The sequence below is a fragment of the Rhamphochromis longiceps genome, unplaced genomic scaffold (assembly GCF_057381845.1).
Source record: "Rhamphochromis longiceps isolate RC_006_pf unplaced genomic scaffold, R_longiceps_female_GT1.1 unmapped_scaffold_1, whole genome shotgun sequence".
In the NCBI taxonomy this organism is placed as follows: domain Eukaryota; kingdom Metazoa; phylum Chordata; class Actinopteri; order Cichliformes; family Cichlidae; genus Rhamphochromis; species Rhamphochromis longiceps.
In genome coordinates this window covers 30,592-58,362 of record NW_028187221.1, presented here as the reverse complement: position 1 = coordinate 58,362, position 27,771 = coordinate 30,592, and the positions used below count along the sequence as shown (strand labels likewise).

Genomic DNA, 27,771 nt, shown 5'->3' with positions numbered 1-27,771 from the left:
CCCTGATCGACTCTTTTAGCCTGTTTTCTCTGGATCGAACAGGATCTAACAAACCCCAGCTTCTGCTGGGACACTGGTCATCATGGGAGGAAAAAGATGGCTGCCGTGTTGCTGTTTCCTGTCTTACACCAGGGTTATACTTCCTGTATCTGTGGGTCTGAGTTTTTAATCAGAGGATGAACTTAAAGCTTTCAGTCTGCTCTACGACCCAGCACCTATCCACACGTCTGCTAAGTGGACTGGAAATCAGTAAAACTTCTACCAGACTTTAGTAAATATTGCATTAAGATGAGCAGACAGATTTTAATCTCAGCATCATGCACACAGATTTTTCAGGACACTGGAAGAGTTCCTGCCGTGGATTTAGATGTTAGTGTTGTGTGGATGATCCCATTCTGTCATCTTTGTGTTACTAACACTGATGCTTTTACACTTTAGGACCCTCGAGACCTCTGCTGCTCAGCCGTCCTGATCGCTGCCTCCACTTTAACCAGAGGCTGTAACCTCTGATCATTTCAACTGCACCGGCAGTAAAACTCTTCTCCAGAACCAAACGTGCCATAAACCCGTCACAGCTTCATCATCAGCTCAGTCTCAGCAACATGCAGACGACCGAGCAGCAGAAACTCTGCAGGGAACGTCTGAAGTCTGTTCTTCAGTTTTCCCAGCTCACTGTTTATTGAACATGAGACAGAAAAATAACTTCACCTTTAATGTGAAACTTTTATCGCCTGTGACATGTTTGCAGGAAGTTTTCATGCTGTGATTTAGTGTCACAGCCATAAATATCACACAAGGTAAAAACTACAAGTCCCAGCATCCTCTGTTGTCAGGGATCCTGGGTCTGAGTTATGAATTATATTATTATTATTGTATGTATATTTGGTGTTGCTGTCTTTCTCCCTGTTTGCGTGTGTGTATATGTGTTTCGGCGGGCGCCTTCAGGCCTGGTGGGTGTGGCCCTGCTGACGGTCTGGCCACACCCGAAGCCACACACCTGCTGCTGATCAGGCCACGTCGGGGGAGCTACTTAGGAGAGTCTTGGAGCTCCCACCGACGCGGGATCATTCCGTGAGACTCCATGTTAGTCATCCTGTTGAACTGAGTTAGTGTGTGTATGCCCGCGGTTATATGTGTCCTGACGGCTGCGTCTATTGTGTCCCCAGGAGAAGTGTGGAGCGCCAGACGGCAGCCAGCACGAGGGGTGCTGAGACACGCGAGCGGAGAGCACTGAGACACGGACTGGTCACGGAGAGACACGACACGGGAGTCAGGGAAAGCACGGGGATTTATTGTTACACTGTAAATAAACGCACTGTTTGTACATAGAGCACCGCGCCTGGGTCCTGCTTCCCCACACCTCCCACGGTTTGCCATGCCGAGCCGTGACATCTGTGTTTAGGGAGGAGCAGTGAAAGTGAAAGTGTTGATCCTCCATTCAGAGTAGTGATGGGATTTCCGGCTCTTTTTAGAGAACCGGCTCTTTCGGCTCCAAACCGGCTCTTCAGGTTGTTTTGTTGCTTTAATTAATTTATTATTAACAATAATATAAAATTATGCACAAAAGGAATTACTGACGTAAAAAAAAGTGGTTATGGTAGATATATGCGGTGGCCCCTAGAGACAAAACACGTACAAACTCCAAAACACATTTCTAGCATGAACTGAACTTCCAAAGCAGAGCTACTAGATCACTTAAATTACACAATTGAAAGCATGTGTGTATTGTTTGTGTATTTATACACAGGCACTCATATATATTCAAATAATTTAAAAAAAATTTTCATCTACCTGTTACTACCACACACCAAATCCGGTCGTTGGTACTTGCTGGCTTGTGTAGCCACTAGGTAACAAAAGCTCAACACTGCGCCCAGCATCCTGGAGCACTTCTGTTGTCTTTTGTATGTGTTTTGAGTTTTTATGTGCTTCTGAGTTTTTATGTGCTTTGGAGTTTGTACGTGCTTCAGAGTTTGTACGTGATTTGAAGTTTGTATGTGCTTTGTCTCTAGGGGCCACCGTAAATATACTTTTATTTATTCACTCCACATAAAATGTAATAAATAATATAATATATCACATTATAATAATAATGAAATAATGAAATAATAATAATTATTATATAATACAAAAATCAACTATTCACATTTCAACTTTTAACTGTTTAAATTTTCAGCTTTTTCCTTTACAAATTTAAAGTGAAACAACACAAAACACTGCAAACCACAACACAATTAAATATAAATTAAAATATGAAAACAAAAAGAACATGCACATTCTCTGTCATATGGACCTGCATGAATAAACTTTCTGAATCCTTTATCATCTCCAACTGAAAATAGTTGTGGATGATTACTATACCTTTCTAATGTGACGTTGTTGGCCCTGGCTCTTTCTCTCTCTCTGCCTCTGTTCCTGTGAAGCAGAAAAAAAGTGCAAGATCCTGTTCCTGTGCTACTAAGTGTAACTACCGCCCCTCCCCCCTCTGCCCAGCGTAAAGCACAAGGCTCGCATGCTGAGTGAAGCAGGAAAAAAGTGCAAGAGAGAGAGAGAGAGAGAGAGGCTGAGAGAAAGAAAAAAAAATGTGACGCTCGTGATAAGGAGGCGGCTGCGTCGTTCACGTCTAAGATCCGGCTCTAAGAGCCATTTCGTTCGCGAACGACCCATCACTAGTTCAGAGCAGCAGGAGGAGGAAGGTGGAGCTGAGGCAGGTGAGTGTTAACATGAATATGTTTCTTCTTATGACATAAAATAATTCCACACTGTTCGTGTCTGTGGGTGAAACGTGAGGCCAGTCGGCTCCTCTGAGTGCTGGTTTCCTGTAAGTAGAGAGGAAGTGAGTTTAGCTGAGAGAGCAGGAAGAGAGTGAGAGCTGTGCTGAGGCAGGTGAGTGTTAACATGAATATGTTTCTTCTTATGACATAAAATAATTCCACGCTGTTCGTGTCTGTGGGTGAAACGTGAGGCCGGTCGGCTCCTCTGAGCGCTGGTTTCCTGTAAGTAGAGAGGAAGTGAGTTTAGCTGAGAGAGCAGGAGGAGAGTGAGAGCTGTGCTGAGGCAGGTGAGTGTTAACACCGCTCTGACATTACTGTGTCTCTGTGGCGGGAACAACAGGCTCCGTCAGTGGAGGCAAAAATAATCAGACTTTGGTTTTTCAAAGGAAACTACTTTATGTTGGGAGAAGCCGCGCGCTCATTGGATAACGGCTTGTCAATCTCAAGTTATTAGCCAATGAGCGTGCAGGTTCACAGTAAGACCCGCCCTTATCACGACATTTTTAAAAACTAAAATGGCGACAGAAACTTTTTTTTTTAATTAAACTTTATTTACAAACAACAGTATAACATACAAGGCACCATCATTAATCCGATTATGTTACATCCTCGGTTGAGCATTATAGCAAAACAAACAAACAAACAAAACGAACAAAAAAACAACAACAATAAGCACAAAGCTAAAAGAGTTAGCACAAAAAGAAAGAACAGTCATTGAAGGATTTGAACCAAAGGCAAAAAATAACGTGCAAAAAAAGGGCAGTCGTGATTATAAAATAGGGAGGGTTTTTTTTGTTTTTAACATAGGTTAAACTCTGTAAATAAAACAACAAGTTTATGGGCTTTCTTGTTATTCACAAGTTTCAGCGATTTAGCCCAGAGTCTAAAGTCATTCAGCCATCTGTTTATACATGGTTTAGCTTTAAAGTATCTGCATTTGTGAATAAAAATTTTTCCCATTAACAAAATCGTCCTAATCAACAGGTCAAAATCTGCATTCTCAGCAAGTATTCCAAATTTTATTACTGTCACCGTCAAATGTGGTAACTGAATTCTCCTGGACTGTAGCCAGCTCCACATGTCAGTCCAGAAGGAGTGCACTGATTCACAGTAGAAAAACAAGTGATTCAGACTTTCAATATCATTTTCACAAAATGTGCAGGCGTTCACATCTAAGTTAAATTTCCGTCTTAAGAATTCATTGGTTGGATAAACCTCATTAATGATTTTAAAGTGAACCTCTTTTACTTTAGGGGAAAGAGGAAGTGAAATACAGTGGGGCAAAAAAGTATTTAGTCAGACACCGATTGTGCAAGTTCCCCCACTTAAAATGATGACAGAGGTCAGTAATTTGCACCAGAGGTACACGTCAACTGTGAGAGACAGAATGTGAAAAAAAAATCCATGAATTCACATGGTAGGATTTGTAAAGAATTTATTCGTAAATCAGGGTGGCAAATAAGTATTTGGTCAATAACAAAAATACAACTCAATACTTTGTAACATAACCTTTGTTGGCAATAACAGAGGTCAAACGTTTACTATAGGTCTTGTTAAGGTTCAAAATTGAGGAGGGAGAGTACAAACCACCCATGGTCCAGAGGATCTTGGTCCAACAATGATTTTAATGAACACACGTGTGGGAAGACACTCTGTACGCAGACAGCCAGTAGTCCTCGACTTAATCAAAGCATGAACAGATATTTTATAGCATCAGGGTTTGATTTACTGACGCCCCTTCATGCGTCACAGATACATTTTATACATAGATCAGACTTTTAACCCAGAAGATCATCTTCTATTTTCATGGCTGGTACTTTCCGTTCTTGTCTTAAAGTGAATTGTTCCTCTTTCTTGCCGAGACATGACTAATCTCTCCTCTAAATAAATCTAACTCATGTGTGTGTGTGTTGACCTCACATGCTCTTTCTCAATTCACCTGTTGCACTTCTGACCTTTCACCAGGACAGAGGCTCACTGAGACTATGTGTATGTCTTCTACTAAATAAATGTTTTAACCAAGAACCTCTACTAAAACCTTAATATAAAATGATCTGATATATAAGTGTTTTGTAAGCATGTATTGCAATTCCTTCTATGGCTCCAAGTCACTTGCACAATAGATTGTCTGAACATCGCGCCGAACAAAGCTTCCGACCCCCAATTAATTGACCGAGCTCCAACTCTTTAATAAGCACAGATATGCATTGTGTATAAAATAGTCATAACTGCTTAAGGCCTTCTTAAAGCTATCTGTTACATTGTTAAAGCAATGATCATTTTGAATAACCTAGTAATTCAAATGGCCTCGTCTGGCCTGCTCCTCAAAATAACTATCTGCTTTCACTTCTGCATACAACTTCCTGTCAGCCTGCAACTCAGTCTTTCTGAAAGAGACACTGTTTAAACCTCTGAATGCAATATCCATGCTGCAGATTATATTCTTAATGCAATGGTACTGATGACAATTATTTAACAATAGCAGTAAAATAATTTCCCTGCTCCACAGTCTTTACCAGGTTTGCACACACAGTAGCTGGTATTTTGGCCCATTCCTCCATGCAGATCTTCTTGAGAGCAGTGATGTTTTGGGGCTGTCGCCGAGCAACGCGGACTTTCAACTCCCGCCACAGATTTTCTATGGGGTTGAGGTCTGGAGACTGGCTAGGCCACTCCAGGACTTTCAAATGCTTCTTACGGAGCCACTCCTTTGTTGCCCGGGCGGTGTGTTTTGGATCATTGTCATGTTGGAAGACCCAGCCTCGTTTCATCTTCAAAGTTCTCACTGATGGAAGGAGGTTTTGGCTCAAAATCTCACGATACATGGCCCCATTCATTCTGTCCTTAACACGGATCAGTCGTCCTGTCCCCTTGGCAGAAAAACAGCCCCATAGCATGATGTTTCCACCCCCATGCTTCACAGTAGGTATGGTGTTCTTGGGATGCAACTCAGTATTCTTCGTCCTCCAAACACGACGAGTTGAGTTTATACCAAAAAGTTCTACTTTGGTTTCATCTGACCACATGACATTCTCCCAATCCTCTGCTGTATCATCCATGTGCTCTCTGGCAAACTTCAGACGGGCCTGGACATGCACTGGCTTCAGCAGCGGAACACGTCTGGCACTGCGGGATTTGATTCCCTGCCGTTTTAGTGTGTTACTGATGGTGACCTTTGTTACTTTGGTCCCAGCTCTCTGCAGGTCATTCACCAGGTCCCCCCGTGTGGTTCTGGGATCTTTGCTCACCGTTCTCATGATCATTTTGACCCCACGGGATGAGATCTTGCGTGGAGCCCCAGATCGTGGGAGATTATCAGTGGTCTTGTATGTCTTCCATTTTCTGATGATTGCTCCCACAGTTGATTTCTTCACACCAAGCTGCTTGCCTATTGTAGATTCACTCTTCCCAGTCTGGTGCAGGTCTACAATACTTTTCCTGGTGTCCTTCGAGAGCTCTTTGGTCTTGGCCATGGCGGAGTTTGGAGTCTGACTGTTTGAGGCTGTGGACAGGTGTCTTTTATACAGATGATGAGTTCAAACAGGTGCCATTCAAAAATTTGAAAATTATTATCACTAGAAAAGTTCTCAATAATGTTATTCTGTTGCCTCCTTCCTAAGCGAGGAGGCCATCTGTCCAGCCATTCATCTGGTGTCATGTTCCAGTCTCTTCCTACTAGGATGTAATCTGTGGGGTACATAACTTTAAACTCTGAAATAACATTTGTTAGATTTTCCAATAGACTTTTATTTTGACCCTCATTATTATGTCCATAAAGATTTGTAACAATTAGAAATATACCTTCGCTCTTCAAGACTGCAGTTAACCAATGACCCTCACTATCAGCTTTATATGTTATAATCTCCCCTGGGAACTTATTAAAACAAATCGCCACACCTCCAGATCTGTTAGATCCATGACTGAAAAGAATCTTGTCTCCCCACTGATTAGCCCAAAAGGTAGCATCGGCATCCACAGAGTGAGTTTCTTGTAAAAACAGACAATGACATTTTTGCCCCTTGCAAAATAAAAAAAAGTGCCTTTCTCTTAACAATTTCCTTCAAACCCCGAACGTTCAATGAACCAAAATTTTTTTTTGAGTGAACCATAATAAGAATATGCTAAGAAAATAACTTCTTTTTTAAAAAAAAGAAAAGAAAAATATATAAATATGAGTTTAAATTGTAACACTTGTCACCAACTCAGTGACTAATAATCTTTAACTTTAAGTAGAACTCTTTTGTCCCATTAATAATATTCCACTGTATACAGTCTTACATCAAGTCTTTCATTCAACGTCAACGATCCTCCGTCCTTCGATGTATCCATGAGGACCCTGGAAAAAGGCCCGTTTCCCAGCCTGTCTGTCTTGTTCAATTTGCGGCCACAGCCGCCTCCTCTCTTCCCAGTCCTCCCGCGGCAGTACCTCAGCGAAGTGTAAACCCCCGTTCTTACAGACAGCCGAATCTTTGGTGCGATGCCAAATCTCCTCTTTCACATGTCTCAGAGCAAACAGAATGATGATATGTCGGACCTTGATCTCAATCTTCTTCCCAACTCTATGCACCACATCCATAGATTCTTCAAGCTTTGATATCATATCAGGTGCAATCTTGCCAAGAATTCCAATAACCAGCAATCTGACATCTTCATCTCTTTTCTCTTCTAATCCTTTAATCCGGAGGCACCACCTCATTTTGTACCTTTCTTGCTCTCTCACTCTCTCCTTGAGATCGTAGTTATCTTTGGTCAACTGCTCGTTTCGTCTCTCCAACTCTTTAACCTTTTGTTTACATTCTTTCACCTCCTCCGAGTTGAACTGAACCGCTTTGGCTAGGCTGGCTAGCATCGTACTAGCTTGCTTGCATTGCACACTCAGGTCAGCTAGCTGCTCGTCCACTCTTTTTTCAAGGTTTAGAATCGCTTTCAATATAGTAGCATTGGAGACTTCGTCACTTTCACTTATCTCTGCTGACTTAGCTTTCTTTTCTGCAGGCTTCTTACAAGGTGTAGATGGAACCGAATCGTTGCCCCGTTCCCTTTTGCTCATCACTGCTACGTCCATTGCTACGTAGTCATGATCCGTTCCTTCTCTGCTGTCTTCCTTTCCATCACATGGCGATGTTGTTTCTTGTTTTTTGAGGTCGAGTTTGAATTTAGCAGGTTTAACTATACTTGGGGCAGTCATTTTACTACTTTCGAGTGGAAACAATAACGAACACAAAGTAAATTCTGGGACAAGTTCAACGAGCTCCTAATTTGTACGACTGCTCAACACGCCATCTTGCGCCACCACGGATGATGGCGACAGAAACTCTGGTTGTGTCTTTTTTTTTTTTTTTTTTAAACTTTATTTAACAAACAATGAGTATACAACATACGAACAGATGAAGTATACAAAACAACAGAACATTAACACAAAAAGCCAAGGGTAAAAGAAAAAGGTAACAATTATAAGAATACACGCAAAAATTCACATACATATATTGTTTTGGGAGCCTTTTTGTTGGTGGAGTCTGATATTGATTGTATGTACATTTCCACATCCTTAAAATAATGACAGAAATATGGTGTTTTGTTAGTAAACTTACATTTATGGATAAAAAATTTAGCTAAAAGTATTAACAAATTTATCATAAAAAAACATTTATCATACTTCTTGGGGAACTTAAAGAAACAGAATAAAACATTTTCCCATCGTAAAGAAAACTCCCTTAAAATATGGACAATAACAAACCTGCTAAATTCCTTCCAGAATCTCTGTGTAAAAGAACAGTACCAAAAAAGATGTGTCACAGTTTCTGGATGATCCCCACAGAAAGTACAATTAGTATTAATGTCCCTTTTAAATTTTACCATGTAGTGACTGGCTGGATAACATTTATGTAGAATTTTAAATGAGACTTCTTTCACCTTATTTACAATCAAATATTTATGGGGGACCATCCAGACTGTCTTCCACTTGATATCTGGAACATATCGGTTCCAATAAGATATTACATATGGGAGAGAGACGATATCTTCTTGGAATAAACTACGTATTCTCTTATTGCTGTTACCAAGTTCCTGTGAAAAGCAGATTTTTCCTATTGGTGACTCAGCTGGATCAGGGAGAGCATAGGTGTCAAACTCTGGCCCGCGGGCCAAATTTGGCCTGCAGCCTAATTACATTTGGCCCGCGAAGCCATACCAAATTATTATTAGAGCTGGCCTACTGGTATTATACAGCTAATATATATATTGTTTAGTATTAAGCTTTGCTTGTTCCATATTCAGTTTTTCAGAAAAACTTGTTTGAGTCCATAAGAAGAGATTCATTCTTAAATCTGGAGGAAGATTTTTTTTTCAGTAAATATTAATGTTATCCCGCGACCTTGTTCCAGTTTTGAATTTTGGCCCACTGTGTATTTGAGTTTGACACCCCTGAGGGAGAGTGACTGAGGTAGATATTGAGCTGTCAGTGTTTTTATATAATATTAAAGTCCCTGAGGGTATGGCACCAAGCACCATTGAGAATTCCTGAACACTGATTGGAAAATTATATAGTGCAATAAAGTCGTTGTAAGTAAGTAGTTGTCCCTCTTTATTAACCAGCTGAGCCACCAATAGGATCCCATTTTGGACCCAAGTTTTCAGGAAAAGTGATTTATTTTTATATAAAATATCTCTGTTGTTCCAGATAAGGTATTTGTGAGGTGAGAAGTTATGTTTATAAATGAGGGTCCACGCTAAGAGGACCTGCTTATGGAAGGATGAAAGCTTTACAGGGAGTTTCTCAACATTGTAATTACAATTTAAAACAAAATTAAAGCCACCAAAACGAGAGAAAATATAATGTGGTATAAAGTTCCAGATAGAGGTAGGGTTTTTAAGAAAATGTTTGGCCCAATTAATTTTGAAAGTGTTATTTAAAGTAGAAAAGTCTAAAACGTTAAGCCCACCTGATTCGTACTTATTCATCACAACAGTTTTTCTAATATAATGCGTACGGTTTTTCCATATAAAATTAAAGAGCATACAGTCAATATCTTTACTAATTTTCTTATCCAGATGTAAGGAGACAGCAGCATATGTTAATCGGGATATCCCTTCTGCTTTAGTAATTAACACTCTACCTTTCAAAGACAAGTCCCTTTGCAGCCACTGGTTGAACTTTTTTAGGGTTTTCTGTATAATTGGAGTGAAGTTTGAAGAGAATCTTGATTTTTGGTCTTTGGATATTAACAGTCCCAAGTATGTGACTTCTTGTTTAACAGAGATATTACAGATAGTATTTGCAGGGCAGTCTTTAAATGCTAGTAACTCACACTTTTTTAGATTTAGGCATAAACCAGAGGCCTCAGAGAAATCACTAATTTAGTAAGAGCTGGAGGGATTTGGTTTGCATTCTTCAAGAAGAGTGTGGTGTCATCGGCTAACTGGCTGATGACGAGCTCCTTATCAGCTATGGTGATTCCTTGTACAACACTGTTTGAAATATTAGTTGCAACAATTTGTGTACAAAGTAAAAATAAATATGGTGAAATAGGACATCCTTGGCGAATACCACGTTTCAGGTCAAATCTCGGGGTGGAGCCGTTAATCATTTTAATAGAACTATTGCCATTTGTGTATAAGGTTTTGACAGCTTTACAGAAAAACTTGCCAAAGCCAAATTTTTCCAAAGAGTGGAAAATAAATTGATGTTCAATTGTATCAAAAGCCTTATAAAAATCCAGGAAGAGAATGAAGCTATTGTCAGATACCAAATCAGAGTAATCAAGTAAATCCAAAACCAGTCTAATGTTATTAGAAATGTGTCTGTTTCTCATAAAGCCTGATTGTGTCTCATCAATAATTGTTTCCAAGACCTCTTTAATTCTGTTAGCAAGTATTAAAGCCATAACCTTATAGTCATTATTGAGCAGGGAGATGGGTCTCCAATTATCAATAAAGAGTAAGTCTTTGTTTGGTTTTGGAATAAGTGTTATGAGACCTTGAGTTAGAGAAGGAGGGAGGATGTTATTCTCTATACTTTCTGTAAAAACCTGCAGTAAAAATGGAGCCAGGATCATTAGAAAATGATTTATAAAACTCTGCAGTCAAACCATCTGTGCCGGGAGATTTATTGGCCTTAAGTGCAGAAATGGAATTACAAACTTCCTCCACAGTCAGAGGGCTGTCACAATAACTTCTATCTTCCACAACAATAGATTTTAGGTTTTTAATATTATTGAAAAATCCTGTTGAGACAGCCTCATTATATTTTGAGTTGTATAGTTTAGTATAGAATTCGGCACAGAAATGTGAAATTTCTCCAGGATTGTCAGAGACAATGCCATTAATATTTAGTTGATGAATAGAGTTTGTTTTTGATCTGTATTTTTCAAGTCTGAAAAAGTAAGCAGAATTTTGTTCGCCCTCCTCCAGCCACCTCTTCCTGGATCTTATGAAAGCACCCTCAGCCTTGCGTCGTTATAAACCGTCCAATTTATTTTGAAGTTCTAGTAAACTTAATTTATCTTCCTCTGAGATTTCTTCTGGAGACTTCTGGTAATAAGAGGCAATTCTGCTTATTACTTCTTGTTCTTCAGCTTTCCTTAATTTAGCAATTTGACTCCCATATCTTCTCAAGAATTTGCATGCTTCAAATTTAAAAAAGTTCCCAATTGGTACAAAAGGACTTCTCTCTGTTAGCTTTGTTCCAATAATAAACAATTAATTTATTAATCTGCATGTTAACCATTTTATCTTTTAGTAAAGAATTATTTAACTTCCAATAAGAGAATTTATGAGGTATATTATCCAGTGTAAACATTCGGACGTTAATGTAAATTGCTCTATGATCAGTGAGGGGCGTGGCAAGTATATTAACAGTAATATTATCTTTATCAATACAGTCAGAAACAAGCCAAAAGTCAATACGTGATTGCCTGGATCCTGTCTTATTGCTCCAAGCAAAGAGTCTGGAAATTTTTCTCTCCAAATATCCACAAGATTAAATTTTCCCATGAAATTTTTTAAGTTTGCACTGTATGAAGACTGCTGCCCTGGAGGCCACCTATCAACCGTATTGTCTAAAGCAATGTTAAAGTCTCCACCAATTAAGAGGACTGAATTTGGGTATTTGGAGAGCCAGAAATTAATTCTTTCTTCTAAGGAGTCAAGTAATTTATCATTTTCAGTTTTATTATTGTAACCATATATATTTACTGCAATGAAAGTACTGTTATTGTGTCTGATTAGTGAGCAGAGGTAGTGTCCTAAGGTGTCACAGTCAGAGTGTAACACATCTCCAGAAAAATAATTTTTAAGCGTGACAACTCCAGCAGAACGCTCAGAGCCATGGGACAACCAGACTTCATTACCCCATTGTGATTTCCAAAAATTTGTATCAGCAGGTGTGGAATGACTCTCTTGGAAAAAGCAAAAATCTGTTTTAAATTGTTTGGCAAATAAAAACAAAGCTTTGCGTTTACATGTTTGTCTTAAACCCCTGGTATTAAGAGAAACAAATGAAAAAGATAAAGTTATTAGAAAAAAGAAAGAGAAAAAGTAAGTTCTAAACTTCTACAACTAAGAATAGATCTATAGGATAAGGGGACCGGGTGCTGCACAATTTAGGTAGTAGAACAGTAAAAACCCTGAGTGACTAAGCTTATAAAAACACAGTATTTAACTATCTACTGTACTATGGTTTAAATATAGCTTTTTATAAATAAACACACTCTTAAACACAAAATAAAGCTTTAACCTGAGGGTGAAAATATCAAGTTCACCATGTAAACAAGCTTACAGAAATGTCATTTCGGAGACTGAATAAGCGTCTCTATGAAGGAGGGAAAACTTCTGATCCACTGATGAATCCTCGGCCTCCCACGAAATAAGCCGGCTTACCCTCCTTAGGGGCTTTGTCTATCATCGGCCACAGTTTGTCACGACGTTCTCTGTCCTCCCTGGACAGATCTTCAGTGAACCTCAAATTATTGTCCTGCAGGTAGGAGGATGTTTTGGCTGCTTTCCATACAGCATCTCTGTAGATTCGGGAGGTGAACTGCACGATGATGCCTCTAGGTCTGGTGCTACCTTGTCGCTTGGCTCCGAGTCGGTGTACGGTGTCGATGACGTCAGGCAGCCTATGATTTTGTTCTGGCAGAACAGACTGGCATATCACAGTCACCTTTCCCCTTGCGTCTTCTTTCTCAGCCTCCCTGACTCCATGTAGTCTGAGATTCCACCTCCTGGAATATCTTTCCAACTCAGAGATTCTCTGTTGGCAGTTGTCCACTCGACCTTCCTCTTTAGTTACTTTTTTTTCCAAGTCGCAAACTTTCCCCTTCATATCTTTCATTTCCGCGCACACAAAATCAATCGTCTTTTTGAGACCCTCAATCTGGAGCGTATTCTCTTTCACCATGTTCGAGTTCTCTCTCACCATGCTCTCAATGTTATCAGACCTGGTGTTTATTAGTGCCGACAGACGAGAAATTATCTCATTTACATCAACTGGGTCAGAGTTGCTGCGTTCGTACATCACCTTCTTCGGAGCTGGCGATTTGAGAGGTGTAACAGGGAGAGGTGGGAACTCATCCACTTCTTCTTCGGCTAACGTGAGTGCCACCGTAGTAGCTCCGTAGTTATGGAAGCTATCCATTAGCACGTTGCTGGGCGTAGCACTCTCCTCGTTAGCATTCTCAGGCGCTATCTTAGACTTGGAACTTTCCAGTCCCCTTTTCGCTCCTTTCTGATTAAGCATTCTGCTGCTTCTTGCCCTATGATTGCTGCATCTTCTCTTATTTAGTGAATTGTTAGTGTTAGCAGCATAAAGTTGAGGTTTTACCGTTGTTCACGAACTTTCTGTGCAGAACTCGGTAGAGAGCGTCTACTCACTCCGCCATTTGGCACACCCCCGATCGGGTAGTGACAGTGTCCAAATTCATCGGCTGCATCCTCCCGAGGACCCGGCCTTCGCGGCGTACTTGGGCTGGGTCCTCAGAAGGTTGGATATGCTGGAAGTAAACAGCTGGGGAAATTGGACGGTCTAGCCTTCTGATTAGCGTCACCGCTGTCTCGGTGGAGTTTAATAAACTCGGCTGTCTGTTCCTTGCTATCTGCAATATAACAGGACACTGGAGTAAATTCTCGACCGTCTCATACTTCTGTTTAATCAGTTTTCTGTTTGATGTTTATTCAGCTGTGTAAAAACCAAGGAGGAACCCACCCGGGGGATTAATAAAGTTTTATTTTATCTAATCTAATAACTTTAATCTCAGCCAAACCGATTTACTCACGAACAAACAAAACACTGAAAAAAGCCAAACAATAACATTTTTAGGTTGTCTAAGTAAGTTATGCAGGCCCGTGCAGAGGGGGGGGGGGGGGGGGCTGGAGGGGCTTGAGCACCCGCCCCTTTCCTGATGGGTGCCCAAAGTGCCCTTTTGTTGAGGCAACTTTTAAAAAACTTTTTTTTTTTTTTTTTTTTTTTATGTGTGTGCGCGTGCGGAGTCCTGTATGTGCCCCTCAACAATAATATTTAACTATTAATCACAGTTTTGCTAAATAAAAGGATCTGGCTTGCATCAGTCACATGATCACATTTAACCAATGATCGCCCTTGATGGCAGAACGCGCTGGTTACGAGCCGGGAACGAGCTCACAAAGAGCACGCGCATTTTTAGCGGTCCGGAGCTGTAGGAGAAACACAAGTTAACTCAGAGACACAGACTGATGCGACAAACCCAGTAAGTAGGTGTACAGCGTACACTGTAGTGTGTAGCACACAGGAGTATTGGCTTATTACGTACACGTTGGTAAGTTGTCTTGTGGCAATTTGACGAACTGAAACAAACGAGCGTGCTGTGTATGCAACAGCGTGACAAACATTACCTGTCCTTTTATTAACTGCACATGTAGTGCTGGTCACAGCTGCTAGCTCACTGGGTAAGGCTGTCATAGGTCTGTAGCTCTGTCACCGTTTTAGGGAACATATTTAGTTTTAAAGTAAGTTACAGAGCATTTCCTGCCTTTCTGGGGGGATTATATTTCACTAAAAACGATCTAATATACATGTCCACATAATTATGCATTATTATAATATTTTAAAAAACACACGCTGTATTTTAAAGAACATACTTTAAGAAGCAGATTATATTAGATTTATATTTTAAATAAGACAAAATTTGGATTTTACAGCAGCAAAATGATTGTATCTCTGCAGTTTAAAAATGTAATAAGCTTTGCCCTGCACAGAGTGGATAGTGAAACAAATGGAATCATCATAAATACATTATTTCATATTTATTACTTCCCCCTCCTCATTGCTTTATTATTGTAGCTCTAGTAATAAATAATAATGTAAGGATTCTGGATCAGCACCATTATGCCCATAGTATATACAGTATTCTGAAGAAGGTCTAAAATGTCACTGTGTGTGCGTGCATGTGCTTGTTTTATGTATATGGATTTTTTTAAATTATTACTCATGATATAACATTGTCCAGACATGGCTGGTAAGGACATGAGGAGGAAACAGTAGGAGCTGTATGAGGCTACTAAAGGCAGTGCTATAACATTTTTCTGTCATCATTTTATTATAGATTAAGTGCAAGAGTTGTTAGGTGTGGATAATTAGATTATAGTTTATTGCAATAGCAAGTTGTGCCTTGTTCTCAGATGGACAGCAAGTGGAGAGTGATGTATGAAATGATGGGATGGAAGGAAGAAGAGAAGCAAAGAGTGATTCACAGGCAGAGCCTAATTTGTTTCTCACAGTTTTTTGTTGCCTTATGGTTCCAAGCGCTGTCACCAATCTTTGCATTTTGTTATTATCTCATGACACTTGTTTAATCAGCTACCATCTCTCCTATGGACTTTTTAATGTCTACAGTCTCAGATCAACACAGCCCTGCCCTCCAGCACTATCCACAGCAACCCCTCAACAGCAACATTGTACCCATCAGGTAAAACATCGACTACGTTTGCTTTGCCTTGTCGCCACCTCACAACAGTGATATAGTATGATGCAATCCCATATTAGATTGTTGATGAATGTGTGTTGTTGTTATTCAGCCTGGTTCAATGTGCCCCTTTTTAACTTTGAGCACCCGCCCCTTTAAACGTCTCTGCACGGCCCTGGACTTATATATCACGTTTAACCTGAGTAGCGAAAGTCCGCGGTGATCTGAAAATGATGTGCCGGGAGTTGTGCCGTTCTCGGCGGCTTCAGTGACCCTCGAGCTCCCGGCTGGCTATAGTGCTGGTGGGTAGCAGACGTCTCCGAAAACGTCGAAGCACTTTTGCAAATATGCGGTATCTTGATAAACCGAGCAGATATTTGATGTTTACACAGCTACTTTCTCGCCTGAAAATATGTTAAAAGTTTATTTTGTGACCCAGAAAGATTAGTATGAGTAATTTTAAAACTTAGTAGCGGCCGCCAAATTGAGGAACTGGATTTGGTGGTCATGAAAATGGCATTAAACAAGTCCCCAGGGACAGATGGACTCACTACTAATTTTTATCAATTCTTCTGGAAGGACCTAAGAACTTTATTGTTTGATGCATTAAAGGAATCGATAGAGAAAAAAAGAACTGATGCCGAGCATGAAACAAGCGCTGATAACCCTGATCCCTAAATCGGGTAAGGATAAAATAATTTTAGACAATTTAAGACCCATCACCTTAAACACTGACTATAAGATCCTGTCTGGAGCTGTAGCTGAGAGGCTAAAGAAAGGCATCTCAAACATTATCAGTGAAACGCAATCAGGTTTTTTGAAAGGAAGACTAATTCATAACAATATTGGGCTGGTTTTGGACCTCCTTGAGTACAGTGAAATAATCCAAGATGTCACGGTCCTGAGTCTGTGGACTCAGTGTTTTTCTGTTTGTATTAGTTATCTTTGATTTCATGATGTGTTTTGATTCTCTTGGGTTTGATTTTTGTCGCTAGTATTCCTAACTCCCTAGGTCCTTGGCATTTCTTGTGTTCTCCTTCTTAGGTCGTGGTTCTGTGTTACTTCTGTTAGTATACAGTCATCTCTGTCAGTGTGTTTCTTGTTCTGTCACTGTATCCCCTAGTTTAGTCCACGTCTGTTCAGTTTCCTGTTTTACTTTGAAAGTCTGTGTACTATGTCAATGTGTTGAGTTTTGCCGCCCCTTGTCTTGTCATGTCTGATGAGTCCCAGCTGTGTTCTCCTCCTGTTTCACATTCCCTAATCACCTCAGTATGTATTTAAGCCCTGTGTTTTTCCCTGCCAGTTGTTGCGTCCTCCACGTTTGTTGTGTGTGTATTCGTTGTCGTCTACCTTCATCATCTCCAGTCTAGTTAGTTTAAGTTGTTGTTTATGTATCGCCAAGGGTGACTCACCAGCAAATAAAGCTGTCGTTTAAGTTAATGTTTTTTCTCTGAGTCCTGCACGTGGGTCCAGCCACTGACAGCCACACAACTCATCGTGACACAAGAGAGAGGATACATCCTGTTCTTGGATTTTTACAAAGCATTTGACTCAGTTGAACATACGTTCATATTAAAAACTCTGCAGTCTTTTGGTTTTGGACAGGAATTTATCAATGTTATAGAGATGCTATATAATGACATTAACAGCTCTGTTTTGCACATATTCAACTCTGTATATTTTATATATTTTATTATTATTTTTTTTACTATTTAATTTGTAAAAATGTGTATACACACACACACACACACACGTAGGAAAATATTTAGTATACACATCCAGAAATGCATACACTATTATATATTGTACATATATTTATTAGTTTCAGATTAGCCATTCTTGTATTTTGCTCGTTTGTGTTGTTGTGTTTGCACATCTCTGTTGCTTGTGGGGCTCGCCCACAAGAATTTCACTCGCATGTGCTGTGCCAGTGTGCCTGCACATGTGATGTGACAATAAAAGTGATTTGATTTGATTTGATTTGATTTGATTTGCTAGAACATGGTACATGTTCAAGGTTTGAGGTTAATAGAGGGATAAGGCAGGGATGTAGCAGCTCACCACTTCTGTTCATCATGGTTGCTGAGCTGTTGTCTATTTTGATTAAAAACAGTCACATTGAGGGGTTAACTGTGATGGGTGAACAGATAATAATCAGTCAGCTCGCAGATGATACCACCCTGTTTTTAAAAAATGAGGACCAGATTCCTTTAGCCTTGCAGGTGATCAACCACTTCTCCAAAGCTTCTGGCCTGCAGCTGAATATTAATGAATAAGAAATTCTAGCTCTGCATGAGTGTCCCCTGCAAGCAATAGATAATATACAGATAAAAAAAGAGGTGAAGTATCTGGGCATTGTAATTTGCAAGGATAAGACATCAACTGAAAATAAGAATATCTGTGCCAATATAGAAAAGTGTAAGTCAATTTTAAACAGGTGGCTGCAAAGGGACATAACTCTGTTTGGGAGAATCTTGCTAACCAAAATGGACAGTGTGTCCAGACTAATCTATCCAGCCTTTTCTCTGCCCATATCTCCAAAACTAATTAAATCTATAAATAATCTTAATTTTAGGTTCATATGGAGGAACAAATGTCATTATATAAAGAAAAATGATATGATTAAGAATTATGAAGAGGGTGGGGCTAATGCCATTGACTTTGATGTTATGAATGGTGTACTAAAACTGAAATGGTTAAGATCTTTCATTAGGAACAAAAATTCCTTTTGGAACATTATTCCCAATGTGATTTTTGGCAAAATGGGTGGAATAGACTTTTTGTTACGTTGTGACTTTGATTGCAGTTCGTTACCTGTTAAACTCTCAGCTTTCCATCAGCAGGTCCTTCTCTACTGGAAGATCTTAAGGGATTTGGGCTGTAGCTCATTTTACGGATGATAATGGGGTCTTATTAAAACATGAGACGTTTTGTGAGAAATTTGATGTAAGATGTACTGCTAACAGATATAAATCCCTAGTGAAAGCCATCCCAGTCCCTTTGAGATCAATGATAAAAGAAGATATTGTGCACTCTAAAATTTCTCCTGGACTGAGGCAGCTCTGCATAGCTGGAGCTGAATTTGGTGACAGCAGGTTTACAAACAAAGTGATCAGGAATATTTTGATCAACGACATTTGCCCTAATCCGGTTAAAAGAAATTATATCCTTAAAGAATTTGAGACCATGGAGGTTAAGGCGATAAGAAAAAAGTATATTTCACTTCCTCTTTCCCCTAAAGTAAAAGAGGTTCACTTTAAAATCATTAATGAGGTTTATCCAACCAATGAATTCTTAAGACGGAAATTTAACTTAGATGTGAACGCCTGCACATTTTGTGAAAATGATATTGAAAGTCTGGATCACTTGTTTTTCTACTGTGAATCAGTGCACTCCTTCTGGACTGACATGTGGAGCTGGCTACAGTCCAGGAGAATTCAGTTACCACATTTGACGGTGACAGTAATAAAGTTTGGAATACTTGCTGAGAATGCAGATTTTGACCTGTTGATTAGGACGATTTTGTTAATGGGAAAATTTTTTCTTCACAAATGCAGATACTTTAAAGCTAAACCATGTATAAACAGATGGCTGAATGACTTTAGACTCTGGGCTAAATCGCTGAAACTTGTGAATAACAAGAAAGCTCATAAACTTGTTGTTTTATTTAACGAGTTTAATCTATGTTAAAAAAAAAAGAAACCTCCCTATTTTATAATCATGACTGCCATTTTTTGCTCATGGTATTTTTTGCCTTTGGTTCAAATCCTTCAAAATACATACAAAATCAGTATTGATACTGACGTAAATTAATAGAAATAGAGATGGACCGATACGTAATATCGCATCAGTCCATCTCCATTTCCCTTTCTGGATTAAGGAAGGTTGTAAAAGCAGCTCGATGTACAACCTGTTCTTTGGATCCTCTACCAGCCTGGGCTATAAAGGAACTGTGGTCAGCATTAGGACCCTACAACCTGTTTCTTTTAAATACTTCATTGAGTCTTTCCTGAACGTTTTAAATCAGCTGTGGTAGTACCAATCTTGAAAAAGCCTGGACTGGATGTTGACATGGTCGCAAATAGGGCAGGGTATCGTCACTGAATTCTAGAATCGATTTGATTCCGATTCACAAGGTCCTGAATCAATTCGATCCACGATTCGATTCAATTCGATTTGAATCTGGGAAATTTTGCCTCAGACAGTCAGAAATATTATAATTCAGATCAGTACATTTACATATTTTTGTATCTATAAAAAGGAAGCTGACACTCGCAAGACTTTATCAAAGGTGTGAGCATCACAGCAGAGGCCTTTGTGTCAAAGTAGCTGAAGATAAAACAGAAAAACATGAAGGTGGTTTTATAAAAATATTCTACAGTAGATCAAAAACGAAAGAAAACCATTAATCGACATATGAACGTTACCTCTGAAGTTACAGCGGTTTTATTACAGACACAGTGTTTTGCAATTTGCATAATTTTAAAAAGTTTAAATTTGTTCAGAAGCCTGTTGAACGGCAGAAATTAGGTTTTCTTTTTGGAAGTAAGTAAAAGGAAAAAAACAGCAGCCGACAGCGCTGTAAACAACGGTAGACTTGTGTGTAACAAGCAAGCGAATAATGCAGAAAACAGATTTTTAGACAGGAAACTGTGTGAGAGAGAGAGAGAGAGAGAGAGAGAGCTGTGCATGAAGTGTGATTTTATCCTGGTGGAAGCAAAACAGCAAAAGTCAGAGTGAGTTCATGACGATGTTTATGTGAAGCGTAGTTTGGATCTTCTTTTGCTGCTGGTTCAGTCAATATTGTTTGGAGAGAGATAAAACTAACAGCTTTAGAATCAGCGTAAAAAGGACGTAAACACAAAGCTCGGAGCCGCCGAAACATCAGAATCAGCGAGCTGTCGGCTTTCAGCCCCGACCGTGTCCGTGCCATCGGGTGAGAAAGGCGACATCTCACTGATTCTTATGTGTCGGCGGCTCTGAGCTTTGTGTTTACGTCTTTGTGCAGAATCCGTGTTCCTGCTCTCATTTACTGTTTCAGCTGTTTGGTGGTTGTTAAAGTTTTGTGAGGTTTAACCTGAGATTCTGGCGTTGGTGCAAAATGCAGCTGCTCGCATTTTAACAAGAACTGGGAAATTTGAGCACATTACCCCTGTTCTGAGATGTCTTCACTGGCTACCTTGTCAGGTTCGAGCAGATTTTAAGGTCCTGCTGCTCACCTACAAGGCTTTAAACGGATTGGCACCTTCATACCTCTCCGACCTTTTACACCTTTATGTTCCATCTCGTGCTCTCCGATCTCAGGACTCTGGTCTTCTAAAAGTTCTTAGAGCCAGAAAAAAGTCAATTGGAGAGCTTTTTCTTTTCATGCCCCGTTTCTGTGGAACAACCTCCCACAAGATATTCGGCAGGCTGCTCTGTGGAGGTTTTTAAAACCAAGTTGAAGACACATTTGTTCACCCGATCCTACATGTCTTAATTCTATGGCTTTTAGTTTTTACATTTTTATTGTTTTTAACTTGTATTGTGTCTTTTACCTGTATTGCTATGTATCGCTTTTATTTTATTTATCTCTTTAGTTGTACAGCACTTTGTTTGAAAGCGCTTTATAAATAAAGTTATTATTATTATTATTATTACAAGGTCCACATTTACGGGAACATCTGCTACAGATATGGGAGAATATTCGATTTCTATTGTAGACAGAAGCCACGGGTGTGTTCAGTCAGACGTTTAGAATAAACTTTGGTCTATAAATGTGTTTCATGATTTATTTTTAACTCCAACTGCTTATTTGTACTATGCTTTCATTTCAGAGCGCAATGAGAAATAAAAAGGATATTTTCAATAAAACTGTCACGATCCTTGGTCTGTGACTCAGTGTTTTCTGTTTTGTATTGTTAATCTTTGATTTCATGATGTATCTTTGTTTATTCTTACGTTTTGGTTCTGTGTTTTGTTGTACCTCTAAGTTCAGTCTTTGTATTTCCTGCTTTGTTGTGAAGGTCCGTGTCTCATGTCAGTGTGTTTAGTTTGCGTTTCCTCTGTCTCGTCTTGTCAATCACTCCCAGCTGTGTCCTCCTTCTGTGTCTCATTCCCTCGTTATCCCTCTGTGTATTTAAGCCTTGTGTTTGCCTCTGTTAGTTGCTGGTTTGTCTGTGTATCTGTCAGGGTCCTGGGTCTCCTGATCTAGTGGTTTCAGTTCTTTGTGATTTTTGTGTTATGTCAGTTTAGTTTGTGAGTTATTCTATGCTTCCTAGGTTTTGATTCCCTGTCCCCCTTGTTTCTCTGTGCACTCTGTTCTGTGTTTAGTCTTCTCTGTCCATTTGTTCCGCCCTGTGTTGTTGCCTTCTGTGTCTCCCTCTGTGTAACTGTCTATATAGTGATGTGTTGTGGTGCTTTGCTCCCACCCCTTGTGTTCCGTGTTTTCGTCTTCCCTTCGTGTACTATTAGTTTTTAGGTTTTTGCTTAGTTTCCATGCTCACCTTCGCCATTTCTGTTTGTATCACCATGTGATGAATAAACTCACTTGCATCTGAGCTGCCTGCATAAAGGGTCCTTTGATAATTTACACACGGCTCGCAAACCGTGACAAAAACACTGGAAAAATTGGGCTGTTCTAAAACGTTTGACGGGTAGTGTATATATTTAGTTTATATATTTTCTTTATTTATAATAGTTTGTTTTATATTGTAGCAAAGTGTTACTTGGATACTTCTCTATGTGCTTCTTCATGTGCAATTTTGTTGCATTCTGAGCCTTAGAAATTTATTGGTGGTAGTGATGAACTGCTGTTAGAATCAAGTTAAATTCTGATAAATCAGACAATTACCTCTCCAGCTGTTGTTACAGTCTTTGTTTATCGGGTCCTTACAGGGTAAAAGATGACGACACCTAAAGAAATTCTTCTGGGGACTTTGGAGGATTTGGGACGTGATGACTTTGAAAAATTTAAGTGGCATCTGAAGAACGGGTCTGTAGAAGGTTTACCAGCAATCCCAGTGAGTAAACTGGAGAATGCAGAGAGGACGGACATAGTGGATCTGATGTTTGATACCTACTCTATCAACACTTTTGAAGTCACTAAAAATCTTTTGGGGAGGTTAAACAGGAATGATCTGTTGGAGAATTTAAATAAAACCATCCCAGAACCCACAGGTAAGTCAGGGAATGACTAAACAAAAAATACATAAACAATAAAAACATTAGTTAACATTACACAGGTGCCATTAAAATCCATATAAATAATAACTCCAAAACACTTGCCAACACTTTCAGGAGTGAGAGACTGCAGAAAGCCAACAGTTTGTGTTTTATGCATCTGCACAAATAACCTCCTGTGTACACACATGATGAATATCTGCTCTTTGGGTTGGTTTGATTAAAATGGGACCAGCAGCAGGTTTTCTGCCCATTTTACAGATTTATATTGTCAGATTGGTTTTAGAGCTGTTTTATCAACATAAATGAGGCGACAACAACAGTTTGGGACACGTCACAAATATGATCAAAGTGCTTTTTCTTAAATCTATTTACCAGTTGAAGGTAAAGTTAAAAAAATGGCTGCCATTTCTTTCTGCTGTTTGGAGACCCAAACAAAAAAATGCCCACACAGTAAATGCTTTTTATTATGGTTGATAAACAGGACACTAAGGTGATTGGTCAAAGGTTGGAGGAAAGCCACAGTTCTCCTTATATGACTGAAATCCACCATTTCAGCTCATGTTTCTTCTTCTGCAGCTTTCTTGGAGATTCCACTTCAGCCTTCTGCTGGCAACGCTCCCATTACCATGCTTCCCATAGGCAGCATCATTAGAAAACATAGCATACATTTACACTGCTATGCAGATGACACCCAGCTCCATCTGTCCATGAAGCCAGATAACACACACCAATGAGTTAAACTGCAGGAATGTCTTAAAGACACAAAGACCTGGATGGCCGCTAACTTTCTGCTTCTTAATACAGATCAAACTGAGGTTATTGTATTCGGCCCTGAAAAGCCTAGAAATATGGTATCTAAGCAGATTCTTACTCTGGATGGCATTACCTTGGCCTCCAGTAACACTGTGAGGAACCTTGGAGTCATTTTTGACCAGGACATGTCCTTCAATGCACATATTAAACAAACATGTAAGACTGCTTTCTTCCATTTGTGCAACATCTCTAAATTTAGAAATATCCCGTCTCAGAGAGACTCTGAAAAACTAGTTCATGCATTTATTACTTCCAGGCTGGACGACTGTAATTCATTATTATCAGGATGTCCAAAAAACTCGCTGAAAAGCCTTCAGCTAATCCAAAATGCTGCAGCAAGAGTCCTGACAGGGACTAGAAAGAGAAAGCATATTTCTCCTGTTTTGGCTTCCCTTCATTGGCTTCCTGTTAAATCCAGAAATCCTGCTCCTCACATACAAGGTCTTAAATAATCAGGCCCCATCTTATCTTAATGACCTTGTAGTACCATATGACCCTGTTAGAGCACTTCGCTCTCGCTCTGCAGGCCTACTTGTTGTTCACAGAGTATTTAAAAGTAGAATGGGAGGCAGAGCCTTCAGTTTTCAGGACCCAAAAAGATATTTGTTTTTTTTTTCAGTTGTATTATTGTAGGTTCTTTATCTTACAATATAAAGCACATTGGGGTGACTGTTGTTGTTATTTGGAGGAATTAAAAAAAAACTTTTATACTTGAAATTCTTTCATTTATTCTACATATTTATTCATCACTGGCTCCATAGTGTTGTTTATGTAATATGTGAAATGTTGCTAGTATTGATTTGGTGCTGTATAAATAAACATAATTAAATCAAATGTGTCTCTATAAAACCTGCCCTCAGTTATAACCCAAGTGTCAGGGCTCAATGGCTCATGAAAAGGAATGGAGTCAAGCACAGAACCAAAAAACGGAGGCTGAGTGACTTTTAACAGAAATGTATTTTACTAGATTTCTTGACGGAGAAAGCTGAATCACGGCTAAATTCAACAGCAAGCGAGGTATTATGAGAAGTGCAGAGCTGAGGCCAGAACATAAGCTGAGGCAGGTCAAAGGAACAACAGGGGCAGAAACGGGCGAATAGAAACTATCCAGGATCACTGGAACAAAGGAGATAATAATCAGAGTGGTCCACAGTGTAGTGAATGAGTCCAAGATTTAAAAACTAAGAGGTGTTACGTGGCTGCAGGTGGAGATCAGCTGGAGGAGGAGATGAATTAAATCTGGGTACAGAGTGAGATGTGGGTGCACAGGGAGGCAGGCAGGTGAGGATGGCAGTTTGCAAGAGTGAGTTTTCTCAGCAGTGGCAGGCCAGAATCCTGAGGCGTGACTTATGGCGAGAGTTGGAAGATGTATCCAGGTGCCGACTAGGGAACAGGAAAAGAGGGTTACGCGAAACAAGCTGAGGAGCACAAGACAAAATGTGAGGCAGAGAACTGACTGTGGTAAGCACACAATCTGGAGAAGGTTCATTGTGAGTGCTGCTCATAGATACTGCCGGAGTAATTGGCAACAGGTGAGGAGCAGGGAGGAGTGAGGAGGGCTCCACCCAGGGGAGGAGAGCTGATGCTGTGGAAAGTTACTCAGACTCACTCGGATCATGACACCAAGAGTCCAGTGAACTGAACACATAACCACAGTAACCAGAATGCAGTTTTCTCATTTGTGTCATTTGCTGTTTATTCATGCAGAGATTCTCACTGAGTGTCAGCTCAAACTCAAGTCAGACCTGAAGCAGAAGTTCCAGTGTGTGCTCGAGGGGATTTCTACAACAGAAAACCCGACCCTCCTGAGTCAGATCTACACAGAGCTCTACATCACAGGGGGAGGGACTGCAGAGGTCAATGATGAACATGAGGTCAGACAGATTGAAACAGCATCCAGGAAACCAGACAGACCAGAAACAACCATCAGACAAGAAGACATCTTTAAACTCCCACCTGGAAGAGATAAACCAATCAGAACAGTGCTGACAATGGGAGTGGCTGGCATTGGGAAAACAGTCCTAACACAGAAGTTCACCCTGGACTGGGCTGAAGACAAAGCCAACCAGGACATCCAGTTCATGTTTCCATTCACTTTCAGAAAGCTGAATCTGCTGAAAGAGGAAAAGTTCAGCTTGGTGGAACTTGTTCATCACATCTTTACTGAAACCAAAAAAGCAGGAATCTACATCTTTGAAGACTTCCAGGTTGTGTTCATCTTTGATGGTCTGGATGAGTGTCGACCTCCTCTGGACTTCCACAAAACTGCAATCCTGACTGACCCTAGAAAGTCCACCTCAGTGGATGTGCTGCTGATAAACCTCATCAGGGGGGAACTGCTTCCCTCTGCTCGCCTCTGGATAACCACACGACCTGCAGCAGCCAATCAGATCCCTCCTGACTGTGTTGGCGTGGTGACAGAGGTCAGAGGGTTCACTGACCCACAGAAGGAGGAGTACTTCAGGAAGAGATTCGGAGATGAGGAGCAGGCCAGCAGCATCATCTCCCACATCAAGACATCACGAAGCCTCCACATCATGTGCCACATCCCAGTCTTCTGCTGGATCACTGCTACAGTTCTGGAGTTTGTCATGAAGAACAAAGAGAGCAAAGATCTGCCTAAGACTCTCACAGAGCTCTACCTACGCCTTGTGCTATTTCACCTAAAAACGAAGGACATCAAGTATGATGGAGGAGCTGAGACACATTCATGCAGGAAGATCATTGAGTCTCTGGGAAAACTGGCCTTTGATCAGCTGCAGAAAGGAAACCTGATCTTCTATGAATCAGACCTGACAGAGTGTGACATCGATATCAGAGCAGCCTCAGTGTACTCAGGAGTGTTCACACAGATCTTTAAAGCTGATGAGTGCCACATGTTCACCGGTGTCGTTTACTGTTTCGTCCATCTGAGCATTCAGGAGTTCTTTGCTGCTCTTCATGTTTATCTGACCTTCATCAACTCTGGAGTCAACCTGCTTAAGAAACAATCTCCTCGCTTTAAAATCTTCCAGAAAACACTTACTGTAAAAGACTTCTACCAGAGTGCTGTGGACAAAGCCTTAGAGAGTCCAAATGGACACCTGGACTTGTTCCTCCGCTTCCTCCTGGGTCTTTCACTGCAGACCAATCAGGATCTCCTATGCATGCTGACACAGACAGGAACTAGCTCACAGACCAATCAGGAAACAGTCCAGTACATCAAGAAGAAGCTTATTGGGAAACTCTCTGCAGAGAAAAGCATTAACCTGTTCCACTGTCTGAATGAACTGGATGATCGTTCTCTAGTGGAGGAGATCCAACAGTCCCTGAGATCAGGACGTCTCTCCACAGATCAACTGTCTCCTGCTCAGTGGTCGGCTCTGGTCTTCATCTTACTGTCATCAGATCTGGATGAGTTCGACCTGGAGAAATACTCCCGTTCAGAGGAGGCATTGTTGAAGCTGCTGCCAGTGGTCAAAGCATCCAAGAAAGTGCTGTAAGTGAATCTATGAACAAATATGTTTAATAATGCTAGATGAATAAAATAATATGTCTCCATTGTTATTCTTCCTCAGGCTGAGTCGTTGTGCACTCTCAAAAAGAAGCTTTGAAGCTTTGTCTGAAATTCTCAGCTCCCCATCCAATCATCTGAGAGAGCTGGACCTGAGCGCGAACAAGCTGCAGGATTCAGAATTGGATTTGCTGTGTGTTGGACTAAAGAGTCCTGACTGTAAACTTGAAACTCTCGGGTAAGGATACAGACGTTTTGACACTTTTTGACTCTTAAATCTGTAAGTTTATCTTGATGTGGACGTTCAAAGTCAGCACAATTTTCCTTTTAAGTTCCTGAGTTTATATTTTTGACTGTCAGGTTGTCTGGACAGATGTTTTTATTTTATTTTGTTTTTTTACTTGTCCCTAAAGTCAGAACTAAACCCACATGTAGATGACTTTCTGTTACTGGAGCAGCCTTCCTGAAGACAGCAGTGTGTTTTCATGCTTTTAAAGCCAAACTCACCTTTCAGACCTGGCTTTCATTTATTATCTATTTTTGTTTGTTTATTATATATTTATTTCTACTGTTTAACTACTGCTCACATCTT

The 27,771-nt window shown here is 40.2% G+C and overlaps 2 protein-coding genes across 2 annotated transcripts in view; both read left to right on the top strand.

The window, feature by feature from the left end:
- The window catches only part of LOC146640786 (NACHT, LRR and PYD domains-containing protein 12-like), a 135,184-nt gene that overhangs the window by 86,082 nt on the left and 21,331 nt on the right, over window positions 1–27,771 (top strand). The gene's annotated exons all lie outside the window — the stretch shown is intronic.
- Window positions 2,654–27,168, top strand: LOC146640787 (NLR family CARD domain-containing protein 3-like). Its single transcript, XM_085399858.1, has 3 exons — window positions 2,654–2,711; window positions 22,586–22,867; window positions 25,394–27,168. The coding sequence occupies exons 2-3, from the start codon at window positions 22,594–22,596 to the stop codon at window positions 27,166–27,168; spliced, it is 2,049 nt and encodes a 682-aa protein (XP_085255984.1). The 5' UTR covers window positions 2,654–2,711; window positions 22,586–22,593.